Source organism: Furipterus horrens, unplaced genomic scaffold, assembly GCF_987537825.1.
Source record: "Furipterus horrens unplaced genomic scaffold, mFurHor1.1.pri manual_scaffold_9, whole genome shotgun sequence".
NCBI lineage: Eukaryota > Metazoa > Chordata > Mammalia > Chiroptera > Furipteridae > Furipterus > Furipterus horrens.
Window position 1 is genome coordinate 64768656 of NW_028327179.1, and position 14590 is coordinate 64783245.

The 14590-nt window shown below is 36.6% G+C and overlaps 1 protein-coding gene across 1 annotated transcript in view; it reads right to left on the reverse strand.

Moving 5' to 3' along the window:
• TMEM168 (transmembrane protein 168) overlaps window positions 1-14590 on the reverse strand; it is a 62362-nt gene that overhangs the window by 46117 nt on the left and 1655 nt on the right. Inside the window, exon 2 of the mRNA XM_090287388.1 lies at window positions 9778-11031. Within this exon, the coding sequence (XP_090143514.1) occupies window positions 9778-10905 (1128 nt within the window). The 5' untranslated portion in view covers window positions 10906-11031. The remainder of the gene's footprint in view (window positions 1-9777; window positions 11032-14590) is intronic.

Here is a 14590-nt window from a genome sequence, read left to right on the forward strand (position 1 = left end):
TTACTATAGCAACAAGAAAAATAAAGTACCTAGGAATAAACTTAACCAAAGAGATAAAAGACCTGTACACTGAAAATTACACAACACTGAAGAAAGAAATTAAGGAAGATACAAATAAATGGAGGCAAACACCATGTTCTTGGATGGGAACAATCAACATCATCAAGATGGCCATACTACCCAAAGCAATTTACAGATTCAATGCAATCCCTATTAAAATACCAATGACATATTTCACTGACCTAGAACAAATACTCCAAAAATTCATATGGAACTGAAAAAGACCCCGAATAGCAAAAGCAATCTTGAAACAAGAACACAGCAGGAGGAATCACAATACCAGACATCAAATACTACAAGGCCACTGTGATCAAAAGTCTGGTACTGGCATAAGAACAGACATATAGATCAATGGAACAGAATAGAGAGCCCAGAAAGAAACCCAGGCCTCTATGGTCAACTAATCTTTGATAAAGGAGGAAGGAACATAAAATGGAGTGAGAAGAGCCTCTTTAACAAATGGTGCTGGGAGAACTGGATAGGGACCTGCAAAAAAATGAAACTAGACCACCAACTTACACCACATACAAGAATAAACTCGAGATGGATCTAAGACTTAAATGTAAGCCATGACACCATAAAAGTCCTAGAGGAAAACATAGGCAGGAAAATTTCAGATATCCCACATAACAATATCTTCATGGATACATCTCCTAAGGCAAGAGAAATAAAGGAAAGAATAAACAAATGGGACTACATCAAACTAAAAAGTTTCTGCTCAGCAACAGAAAACATCAGCAAGATGAAAAGGAAACCAACCATATGGGAAAACATATTTGCCAATGATATCACAGACAGGGGACTGATCTCCAAAATATATAAAGAGCTTATACAACTCAACATCAAGAAAACAAATAACCCAATTAAAAAATGGGCAAAGGACCTGAACAAACACTTCTCCAAAGAGGACATACAGAAGGTCCATAGACACATGAAAAAATGCTCAACATCATTGGCCATCAGAGAGATGCAAATAAAAACCACAATGAGATGCCACTTTACACCTGTCAGAATGGCCATCAGCAACAAATCAACAAACAAGTGCTGGAGAGGATTCAGAGAAATGGGAACCCTGGTGCACTGCTGGTGGGAATGCGGACTGGTTCAGCCACTATGGAAAACAGTGTGGGATTTCCTCAAAAAACTAAAAATGGAACTGCTTTTTGACCCAGCAATTCCACTGCTAGGATTATACCCAAAGAATCTTGAAACACCAATTGAAAAAAACCTATGCACTCCAATGTTCATAGCAGCACTGTTTACAATAGCCAAGTACTGGAAACAGCCTAAGTGCCCATCTGTAGATGAGTGGATCAAAAAGCTGTGGTACCTTTACACAATAGAATACTATGTAGCAGAAAGAAAGAAGGAACTCCTGCCATTTGCGACAACATGGATGGAACTAGAGAGAATTATGCTTAGTGAAATAAGCCAGGCAAAGAAAAATACCATATGATATCACCTAATACAGGAAACTAAAAATCAACACAAACAAATGAACTAAGTAGGGCAAAGAGTAGAACAGTAGTCAATAGGGGGGAGGGGGGAGGGAGAGAAGGGGGATAAGTAAGGGAAGGGTCTAGTCAAGGAACATGTATAAATGACTCATGGACATGGACAACGGGGAGGGATATGATTGTGAGAGAAGGGGTGGGCTGGGTGTGGGGGAGCAATGGGGGAAAAATGGGACAACTGTAATTGAAAAACCAAAAAAAAAAAAAAAAGTCAAAGTCCTGGACTTTCAGCCAAGATGGAGGTGTAGGTGGACATGCTGCATCTCCCAACTAAGAAGGAATATATCTACCTTGAAAATCATAAAATCCAATTAGAAGTTCCAGAAAATTGAATAGAAGGGAAGTCCAACCAAGAAATAAAGAACAAATACTTATCCAGACAGGTAGGAGGGGCGGAGCTGGGGTTGAGAGGAAGTGGGGTGCCAAAACGGCAGCCGCGGTAGTGCTGGCGGAACCAGGGCAGCGATGTCGTGGTGGCACCAGCAGCAGTGGCACCCGCACTAAGCGGCAGCACTAGCAGTGGCAACAATGCAGTGGCTGGGGTTGGCCAGTGGAAAGCGCAGCCACACATTAAAAATGGAAAGAAACCTGAAGAACTATCACAGCCCCCAGACCAGACTGGGCAGCTCAGATTTCTGCTGCCAGGCGAAAATATAGCCACATTGCTTCTGGCTGTGAAAAACAGTGGGAGATGGGGTGGCAGAGGGAGCTCCTGATCTCTCAGCAGATTCATTTTGTTTAGTGGAAAAGGGGCAAGTGCTAACTAAGTAGGAGGCATTATTCCCTCTCAGACCGCCCCACCCCATACAGCGCCACAACCTGGGGAAACAGGTTGCTCCCGCACTGACAAATACCTAAGACTCTGCCCCTTACAATGTAAAGGTGAGACAGTCCTACCCAAGACACAGAGGCAAACACAGGTGGAGACATAGAAGTACGGCCCAAAGGAGGGAGCAGACCAAAGTTCAAGTGGGATAACGGAGCGACGAGGAGATAGCCAATCTAACAGATGAACACTGGTGATAAGGATGCTCACAGTCTTGACAGACAAGATTAAATAAGACAGGGAAGAAATGGAAGGCTCTACTAAGTGAAATGAAGGAAAATCCACATGAAACCATGGGTGAAGGGAAGGAAACTACTGTTCAACTCCATGATTTGGAACATAAGGAAGAAATAAACAATCAAGCAGTACAGAAGAAGGAAACAGGAATTAAAAATAACAAGGAGAGGCTTAAGAGCCTCTGGGACAACTCTACATGTGCCAACTCTGAATCATAGGGGTGCCAGAAGGAGAGGAAGAGCAAGATATTGAAAACTGAGGTGAAAAAATAATGAAGGAAAACTTCCCTAATTTGTCAAAAGAAATAGACATAAAAATCCAGGAAGCACAGAGAGTCCCAAACAAGCTAGACCCTAACAGGACCACACCAAGACACATTGTTGCAGCTATAAAGGTGAGATTGAATACTCTGAAGCAGTGTATAAAGCAAGCAAAGGATTTTAATAATTGCCGGCGGTCAGGCAGAGATCCTGAGCAGGCCTCTAACAAAGCTCCGACGTTGAATGGGTTTTAGGGCAGAGTTTTTATAGAGGGTTGTGCTTCTTTGTTTCTCCTTTGGCAGGAAGCAGCCCTGGGAAGTGGGGACTGGGCAGTGCCACAGGAATGTCTTGGCAGTAACAGATATTCGCAAGGTTATAAGGTTATCTTTAGCCTGCAGCTGCAGCCTTTTAATTAGGTTGAATTCTTTGTAAACCAATTAATTTTGCAAAAAGGCTAGACACTTTGTAAGACATAACTGTACAAGAGATATAAACAAGTTACAAGCAAATGGAAGGAGATAGGGGCTAAGATGGAGTCTTTTAGCTTGTAAATCACTGAGTGGCTGTAACATTGCTTTCTTTTAAGGTTTTTTAGCAGGCCTTTGCTACTTCTTACAGAGAACATCTGAAGCCTCTATATAATTACATATTTAGCAGACCTCTGTAACTTTTTACAGGGAATATCTGGTACCCCTACAACATCATAATTAAAATGCTAAAGGTTAAAGATAAAGAGAGAATCTTAAAACTGGCAAGAGAAAAGAAAAGAGTTACCTACAAAGGGGTGCCTATAAGATTATCAGCAGATTTCTCAAAAGAAACTTTGCAGGCAATAAGGGACTGGCAAGAAGTATTCAAAGTGATGAAAAGCAAGGACCTACAACCAAGACTACTCTATCCAGCAAAGCTATCATTTAGAATGGAAGGGCAGATAAAGTGCTTCCAGCCAAGGTACAGCTAAAGGAGTTCTTCATCACCAAGCCCCTATTATATGAAATGTTAAAGGGGCTTAAGAAGAAGATCAAAACTGTGAACATTAAAATGACAACTCACAACTATCAACAAGAGAATCTAAAAAATAAAAACAAAAACAAACTAAGCAAACAACCAGAATAGAAACAGTATCATAGATGTGGAGATCATATGGACGGTTATCAGCTGGTAGGGGGAAGGGGGAGAAATGGGTAAATTGTGCAGGAATTAAGAAGCATAACTGGTAGGCTCAAAATAGACAGGGAAATGTCAAGAACAGTACAGGAAAGAGTGAAGCCAAAGAACTTATATGCATTACCCATGGACATGAACTAAGGGAGGGTGGGACTGCTGGAGGGGACAGGGGTAACTGGACATAGGGGAGCAAAGGTAAAAGAAATTGGGACAAATGTAATAGCATAATCAATAAAATATACTAAAATAAAAACACTTAGAAAAAGAAAGAAAAGAAAAAAAAATGAAAGAAGTCCTACTTTTTACAAAAGAATGGATGGAGTTGGAGACTATTATGCTAAGTGAAATAAGCCAGTTGGTGAAAGACAAATACCATATGATCTCACCTATAAAAGAAATTTAATGAACAAAATAAACTAATGAGCAAAATAGAACCAGAGACATGGAAATATGGACCAGACCAATAGCTGTAGGAGGGGAGGTGGAATGGGGGTAATGGTATAAAGAAGGGGAGGGGACTAGTCAAAGAACATGTATAAATGACTCTTGGAAATGGACAACGGACAGGAAATTGACTGTGAGCAAGAGGGCTGGGTTGGGTGGAGGGGGGCAAAAGTAAAAATTATTGTGACAACTATAACAGAATAAAAAACATACAAATAGAGTGGCAAAATGAAGAAGGAATCCCCTCAACTGATAATGGTATAAGAAGCCTCTGGGACAACTTCAAGCATATCAACATTCACATCATGGGGTTGACAGGAGGCGAAAAGAGAGTAAGGGATTGAAAATCTACATTAAAAAATAATGACAGCAATCTTCCCTAACCTGATGAAGGAAATAGACATACAAGACCAGGAAGCACAGTGTCTCAAACAAGATGAACCCAAAGAGGCACACAAAAAGACACATTATAATTAAAACACCAAAGATTAAAAACAAAGAGAGAATCTGAAAAGCAGTTAGTTACCTACAAAGGTGCTCCCATAAAAATCTCAGCTGACTTCTCAACAAAAACTTTGCAGGCCAGAAGGAACTGTCAAGAAATATTCAAATTGATGTACACCAATGACCTACAACCAAGATTATCAGCAAAGCTATCATTTAGAAGCAAAGGTCACATCAAGAGCTTACAGAAAAATAGAAAGGAGTTCACCACCACCAAATCAGTATTATAAGAAATGCCAAAGTGTCTCCTTTGAGAAGAAATAAAGATAAAAAATATGAATAATAAATACGTATCTAGTAACAATTACTTTAAATGCCAATGGATTAAATTCTCCTTTAAAAAAGACATATGGTGCCAAAACAAGTAACAAAATAAGACCCTTATATAGACTGTCTATGTAAGATTCACTTCAGATCAAAAGACACACAGACTGAAAGAGATGGAAAAAGATATTTCGTGAAAATGGAAACAAACAAAAAATGAATACTTACAACAGATGAAATAGACTTTAAAACAAGAGATGAAGAATGACCCAGCAATTTTACTTCTGGATATTTGCCTGTAGAAATGCAAAAAATACTAAATTCAAAAATATATGCACCCAAATGTTCACTGCAGCATTATTTACAATAGCCATGATATGGAAGCAACCTAACTGTCCATTATACATGAATGGATAAAGAAGCGGGGCATACAATGGAATATGATTACCCACAAAAAAGAATGAAATCTTGCCACCTGTTCTATATGACTGGACCTAGAGGGCGTTATATTAAGTGAATAAGTCAGACAGAAAAGACAAATGCCAGATGATTTCACTTATATGTGGAATCTACAAAACAAACTAAACAAAAAAACAAAATAGGAACTGACTCACAGATAAAGAGAATAAACTGATGGTTGCCAGAGGGGAGGAGGTTTAGGGGGCTGGGTGAAAAAGGTGAAAGGATAAAGAAATAGAAATTGGTAGTTACAGAACAAATGGGTATGTAAAGTACAGCACAGGAAATATACTCAATAATACCATAATGACTATGTATATAGTGTCAGATCTGTACTAGATTTATTGGGGTAATCACTTTGTAAATTACATAAATGTCTAAACTATGCTGTAAAACTGAAACTAATATAATATTGTAAGTCAACTGTAGTGAAAAATTAACAAAATTTGAAGCATATGTTCCAACCAAATGGTGTAAAACTAGAAATCAATTACATAGAAAAACCGGAAAACAAACAAAACACATGGATGTCAAGCAGCATGTTCATAAATAACTAATCAGTTGAGGTGGAAACCAATAAATAAATATCTTCTGATATATGAAAATGGAAACACAATGACCCAAATCTATGGAACACAGAAAAAGCAGTTCTGAAAGGGAAAATCATAGCAATACAGGCCTACCTCAAGAAACAAGAAATAGCTGAATAAACAATCTTATCATATATCAATAGGAACTAGAAAAAGAAAAAATACAGTTCAATTAGTAGAACAAAGTAAATTACATAAAGATCAGAGTGAAAATAAGAGTAAAAATTAATATAAAGATCAATGAAACTAAGAGCTGCTTCTTTTTAAGTATAAACAAAATTTATAAACTTCCTATACACTCATCAAAAAAAGGAGCAAAATAAATAAAATCAGAAATTACAACTAACACCACAGAAATACACAGGATTATAAGTGAATACTATGAACTATCTACCAATAAATTGGACAACCTAGAAGATGAAGATAAAATACTAAAAACATACAATTTTCCAAACCTGAATCAGAAAGAAACAAAAATCTGAGTAGACCAATTATTAGTAATAAAATTGAATCAGTAATCAAAAAACTTCTAACAAACAAAAGTCCAGGACTAGATGGCTTCACAGGTGAATTATACCAAATATTTATTTTTATATTTAAAAAATATTTTATATATTTATTTCTAGAAAGACAGGGAGTGAAGGAGAAAGGGACAGCAACATTGATGTGAGACAGACACATCGATTGGTTGTCTCTTGTACGCCTGCATCAGGGGAAGAACTGGCTTGCAGCCCAGGCATGTGTCCTGACTGGGAATTGAACTGGTAACCTTTTGCTTTGCAGGACGATGCCACACTGGTCAGGGCCCAAATATTTTTTAAAGATTACTACCTATCCTTTTCAAAATATTCCAGAAAACTCAAGCAGAAGAAATGTTTCCAAACTCATTCTATGAGGCCAGCATTACCCTGATATCAAAACAAAGACTACAAAAGAAAAAAAAAAATTTACAGGCAAATATCCCTGATGAACATAGATGCAAAAATTCTCAAATATTAGCAAATCAAATTTGACAACATATTAAAAGGATCATACACTATGATCACATGGGACTTATTCCAGGAATGCAAGGATGATTCAATATCTGCGTAACAATTATATCTGTATACCTACCAATCGAGGTAATAAAACACATTAACAAAAGGATTAAAATCATGTGTCATTTTAATAGATGCAGAAAAAGCATTTGACAAAATTCAACATCCACTTATGATTAAAACTCAACACAAAGGAAATGGAACATATCTCAACATAATAAAGGTCATATATGACAAGCCCACAGCCACCATCACCTCAATGGTGATAAGCTAAAAGCTTTTCCCCTAAAATTAAGAATAAAATAAGGATGCCCACTCTCACCACTTTTATTCAACATATGAGTATTGCTGAAAGTCCTAGCCACAGCAATCAGACAATAACATAAAATAAAATACATCCAAACTGGAAAGGAAGAGGTAAAACTGTCATTATCCACAGATGACATGATACTATATGTAGAAAATGCAAAAGCCTCCACCAAAAAACTATCATAGTAAATGAATTCAGTAAAGCTGCAGCATACAAAATTAATATACAGGAATCAGTGGGACTTCTATATATAAATTATAATTACCAGAAAGAAATATTAAGAAAACAATTCCAGTTACAACTGCATCCAGAAAAATATATATATACCCTAGGCATAAATTTAACCAAGAAGACAAAAGACTTATACTCTGAAAACTATAAATCATTGAAGAAAGAAAATGAAGACAACTAAATGGAAGGACACACCATGCTCATGGACTAAAAGAATAAATAGCATTCAAATATCCATACTACCCAAGCAATCTATAGATTCAATGAACAAACAATCCTAAAATTTATATGGAATCACAAAAGTCCCCAAAGAGATCTTGAGAAAGAAGAAAATTGGAGGTATCACTCTCCTTGATTTCAAGTTATACTACAAAACAGTATGACACTGGCACAATGGAAGAGAACAGAAAGCCCAGAAATTAACTCAAACCTATATGGTCAATTAGTCTACAACAAACAAGGCAGCAATATACAATGGGGGAAAAGTCTCTTTAATAAATGGTGTTGGCAAACCTGTACAAATGAATGCAAAAAATAAAGCCGGTCCACTTTCTTATACCATATACAAAAAAAAAAAAAAAAAAAAAAAAAAAAAAAAACCCACCAAAAAACCCTCAAAATAGACTTAAATGTAAAACCTGAAACCATTAAACTCCTAGAAGAAAACATTAGTATGCTCTTTGAGAGGAGAGAAAAAGGAAGGAGAACTCTTGCTAGAGTTTCCTACGTTAAACTCCATCATCATCACCCTGATAGTTCCTAGCACTGGCAAGTAAAGTGAGGAAGATATACTGGGACTACACTCACAATGTTTACATCATTTGGCTGACTCCCACACAGGGACCCTAACCTAGCTCACACTAACTAAAAAGGACCATACCCAGGTAAGTCTCCATATCTCCCTTGAAAGTAGTCACATCTAGAAATCATTCTGCAGCAATTAACTAGTGCAAAGCACAGAACTGTACTGACCAAAGTTTACCTTCCTTTATGCCCTACATCCCAACTTGATGTACTCAAATTATAGCATTTGTCACTGCAAAAAATTGTTTCTTTACATGTCTGCCTATTCCCCACCCCATGAGAGACTGTGCCTTCTTTAAGAGCAGAGGCATGTCTTAGTCATCTTGAGATCATTAACACAGTACAGTATCTGACATACAATGAGGTCAATAAATGTTCCAAGAATGAAAGACTGGATTCATTAATATTCTAGATATAAACTCCAACCATACAGTTTAAATGTCTTTGTCTGCAAGACCTTTAAAAAAAATATTCTATTGACAGCAAATGTATTGTAAAACCCATTTTTTTTCACTCTCAGGAGAGGCTTTAATCTGTAATTAAATACCTGATATGTTATTATATATCTAATCACCATTTATATAAAATCTTTAGGGAAATGGCTATGTACAAAGTAATGTGCTCTAGTGAGACCAGTGGACTACATAGTAGGTAGGTAACCTGGTTCTGGCTATTACCAGTGATTCTGGATCTAAGTGTTCTCTGGCTTTCAGTTTCCTCATGGATAAAAATGAAAGGATTAAAGTATAATCACTAAGCACCTTTAAATGTTCAATATTATAGGGATCTTTAATCTATGAGTGCTTCATTAATGAACAAGCAAAACGTGGAAGGCATGTCACATGCTGGGTATTCCTAACATTTTGGTACCTCTTTGCTAGAGTTCAAACTAAATTATCCTATTGACATTCACTCAGTACTTCAATTTTATGAACAAAATTGAATAACTATAAAAAAATCTCTTTTTGAAATAAGGACTCTGACCTTTCAGTTCTAATAAATGAACACTTGAAGCAAGCATTTAATCACACAGCACAGGAAGTGACATAATAAACAAACTATAAGCTTACCTGCCAGGAAACTGCTCCCAAAATAGCTGTTGCAAGAAGACTAAAAAAAACTAACTGTTCTGAAATTAAGCAAAAATGGCGCATCCCTTTGGATGCCATGATTCTGTCAAGGCTGTTGTTATCTACCCTGTGGGTAAAATATACTTTATGGCAGTCATTTAATTTGGTATGAAATCCCCAAAGAGTTAGAAGAAATATAATATGGCAAATCATCCAGAAAATTCCAAAAATAGAAAAGCCCGGTATTACAAAATACCAGAGATGAGTGTCTCTAAGTTTAAAAGCTGAAAGAATAAAAAATGTAAGCTCAATCATTCCAGTGAAAATGACTGAAAGTCTTCTGCAAATTCTTCCACGATACAAAAAGGGTTTCCACCTCTCAGTTACTGAAAGTCCACTAAAGTAAATGTCAAGGAAAGGATCAGTTATGAGGCAAATAAAAAAACATGCAAAAGCAACTGGATTTTGGGGAGTTTCCAATGAAGAGAAAAATAATAAGACTACAAAAATAACTAAGTTGGAAATAGCTAGGAAAGACTTCATTCTCAGGTCAATAATCAGCATAGCCAAAGCTACAACAAGTAAAATGACACTGAGAGACTTCTCCACTAACATAGTTGTGCTGGCAATGGCAAATCCAACAAGTTCCAAAAATTCAACTGTGGTTAGTAAAATGGGTCGGTGGCAGGCATAACCAGAAATTCTCTCCACCAAAGCACATAATATCCTTAATACTATAGAAGTTAGAAGCAAATATTTGGTTGATTCTTCTTTCACATCATTTTTAAATAATGAATTATCAAGAAAGCATAGGAGGCCAAGCAAGAATCCAAACCAAAGATTGGAGAGACTTAAACTTGCTGCTTCCATTGAAAAATAATAATAGAGTATGCTGGCAATTGCAAGAACAAAAAGACCGAGAATAAAAATTACTAAAAGTAAAGAATCTGTTGTTCTTTCCCATCGGACGTAAAGACCTAGGCATATAGCAACCAGTAAATTGATTCTGGCTAAATAGCCAAGATAACGCACTGAAGAATGCATGTTCGCTTCTCTGTTTACTTCTTCCAGTCTTGTCATTGCTAAATAGAGACAATGACTAAAGCAATAACGCAGTGATTTGCACATGTAATCTGGCAATTTGGCTTTCTACCCACGTTACAAAAATTAACAGCTTATTTTTCATCCAGCAAATGCCATGTATCCATAACTCCTATTTCTGCATTTTCTCTGGTGGAATTTTTGTTTAGTGATCTAAAAAAAAAGAAAAAATATTTTAACGTTAATTTTATATAATTTACCTTTCACATGTAGCTTCTTCATACAAAATAATGAGTGAGAGATAAAGTTTCTTAATGGTAATTTTCTCTGGCTTAAAAATTCAGCAGTTTATCCAAACTGTGCTCTTTGCTCATCATATGCTAGAATTGTATGACTAAATGATTACCAATGAAACTTTTTCCAGAGGTGGTGAGGAATTTGCCTAATTCATTCCTACTTCAATATTTGGTTTTTCAACTACATGCAAATATGAGATATTCAGCTTAGTTTGTAGCAGATGGGTTTGGCACAATGCAATACTATTCCGATCTTAAGTAGAATGAGGAACTTCATCATTACCCCTAATTTGTAAAGCACTGGTATCCAATAATAGCAATCATTACTGCTTACCTAAAACCCACTACCATCTTTATACAAGACAACTCTAAAACACTATAAAATCTTAATCTTTACATTGTTTAACTAAAAACTTTCTAGAAGTGAAGTTACACAGTCCCTAAAGTTGATCCATAATTCTCCATGTACTTTTACCTCTACCTACTTTCCAAATCTTAAGTACCATCTATGTAGCAAACTAATTCCTGACTTTCTAGTCAAAACTTAAAAGTGGGAATGTTAACCAAGTTATTGTAAATTATAAACTTAATTTTACTTTTAAAAAGTTACCACAACAATTATTTGTTAAAGGACCAGGCAATTATTTCAATCTTAAGTGCCCCACAAGGTGAGAGCATGACAGTGGTTAAAAAATGGTTTATCTAGTAGGTAATTCCTCAATATTTCTAGTATACTGTTTCAGGAGAAGTGGTCCATGTAATGGCTCACAGTCACACTGAACATCCATGGAGAACCAACCAGATAAAAATTCAAGAAGTAACTAGTTCGTGATCACCTTATGTATACTTTCTTAACAGTGGGACACTATAGAGAAAGAGCCAACAGAAACATGGTAACATGGAATAAACTTGTAATTACCCATTTGACTGGAGAAGAATGTCACCTTAGGGTGTCTGGGAGGTTCCAAACATCACCACTAATTCAACAAGTATATTTTTTATAGCTAAATCTATTTAATTAACTAAGTATTGTAACTGATTTTCCTCAATTATATTTTCATTCAATAATTTCTTAAAATACCACACAACTCTATAGAAAATATCTTCCATTGATTAATATTCATTTTATCTTTTTTTAATTAAGTATGAGAAACTGATAAAATGTAGAGAGCACTGCATTTTTAAACATCACTTTTGTGTGTCATATAATCATTCAGCAAATACGTTAAAATATATATCCTCAAAGAGTCAATGGATACACTCTGGGCTCCGATGACTGAACACTGCTAGAGGAAAAAAAAAAAAAAAATCACACACTAGGCTAAATGGTTGCCATTCAAACACAGACATCTTCTATGTTTCCCTGGTCAATATTCTCTTTCTTCTTGATTATCCAAACCTCTCTTTTCTATCCTCAATCTCTGACATCCATTTCCCACTACATTCTCACCAGATGACTTTGTCTCCAACAAAACAATCAGAAGGAGGTTCACTTAAGTTTCCAACACCAAACCCACCTCTACCTACATTTCCTAATACAAGGAAAGAAGGGTGTTCCTTTTCCATTTGAGGGTAAAGTTTTCAGACATACTATGTATCCTTCCCTTTTGCCCCTTCCAGAACTTCACTCTCCTTCCTCTTCAAACTCCCACTCTTCACTTATGCATAACTTAAACATTTGCAAAGCTCTTTTCAAAAACAATACACCCCCCTCAAACTCACCCAGAAACACAAAAACAATTCTCAATCATCCCATCTCCTCTTCCACCTTCAATCTTTTGTAATTTCAACAGCTATTTGATTTTTTCACTTTTCATACCACTAAACTGTGATTTCCACCCCATAACAATAAATGCTCTGCCAAGTTCTGAAATGGCCTGTAAATTACTAAATCCAATGGGTACTTTTCACTCATTATGCAGTACATTCTTTGAACAACCTTTGACACTGTTGACTCCTCTGACCTTCTGAAACCTGTCTTTTCCTTTAGCTTTCAAAGACCAGTCTCCAGATAATCTTCCTTACTTATTGACCTCTCCTTCTCAGTCTCCTTGCAGGCTGTTCATCCTCAATCCAAACTTCAGACGTTCAACCCCAAGCCTCGGCTTTTCTCTTACATATTTTCTATAAGCAATCTTATCTATTTCCACGTCTTCAATCATTATCTCCCACTAAATATACATATATATTAATCTACCTGATAGAAATAAAAGCACTGGCATGGTTCTGTATTGTTAGAAGTAAAAATCTAGATAAAAGTAAATATAAACAGGTAAATAAAGTACAGCACATCAATATATGAAATAAATGCAGCCACTCTTAAGGGCCAAAATCAACATGGGAGAATATTACTTTTAAGTGGCTAATTTACAAAAGTCTTTCCCCCATTATGACATTCTTCACACAACAATTAGCCTGAATTGGAGAGTAAAACAACAAAGCATCACAATCATTTTCAACTGGTCAGCCATCACTGGAGAATTACTTGAGAGGCAGATAAAAATGGAACACAGAAGAGTCAATCTGCATGAGGGAAAACTTAATAACTGCCAGAGTCTGGTTTATAAAAATGGTATACTACTCTAAGCTTCCTCTCCACCACCCGTATTTAATCTTCACCAAGTACTGACCACTATTCTTCCTATACATTTCTTAAATGTTTCTACTTTCCAAGGTCACAATCCCAATGTTGGTCACGTGCATCTCATGCTTGACCTGTATCCACTCTTGCTCCTTTGTAAACCAAAATTTGTCACATCACTCTGCTATGTAAAACCCACCACCCTTAGTAATAAAGTCTAAACTCCTTAAAATGCCTTATAAGACTCTCTGCATTGGATGTGAATAACTCTCCTGCCTCATGAACTTTGTATTTCAGCCATACTGATTTTTCAATTCCTTCATTGTTATTCCCTCTCCCGGCGCATTCCCTCCTCACCTCCGGGCAGTCCTCACACCTAGCTCACTCCTATTCTTCCGGTCTTATCTTAAATCATTTTCTCAGGAAAACCATTCCACACCCATGTATATGATCTCGATCCCTGTACTTCCTCTGTAATAGGAAAATATAGATCACCACTTGTCTGCTTTCCCCACTAGATCACAATGTCTCTGAAAATTAGTCAATACTCTATACCCAGAGTCTAGTACAAAGTGTGACACCAAGTAGGTATTTAAATACTTGTTGAAAAAGACTAATTCAGAAATAATTGAATTTAATAACAATGCCAATCAGTTACTGAACACTTATTAATGCACATAAACAATAAACAAGTTACCTAATATCCCAAGCCAATAAGTAGTCGTCGTCGTCGTCGTCGTCGGCAGCCGTCCGTCTCGAGAGACGATGGTGTAGCTTCTTAAGAGTCTATCTGCACCGCCGAGAATGGCTGTGCAGTCCGACTCGGGAGTGACACGGTATCTGTCTCCTCCCGTGTTGAATCGACATCTTGCGATGTCGCTGGAGTGTCCTCTCC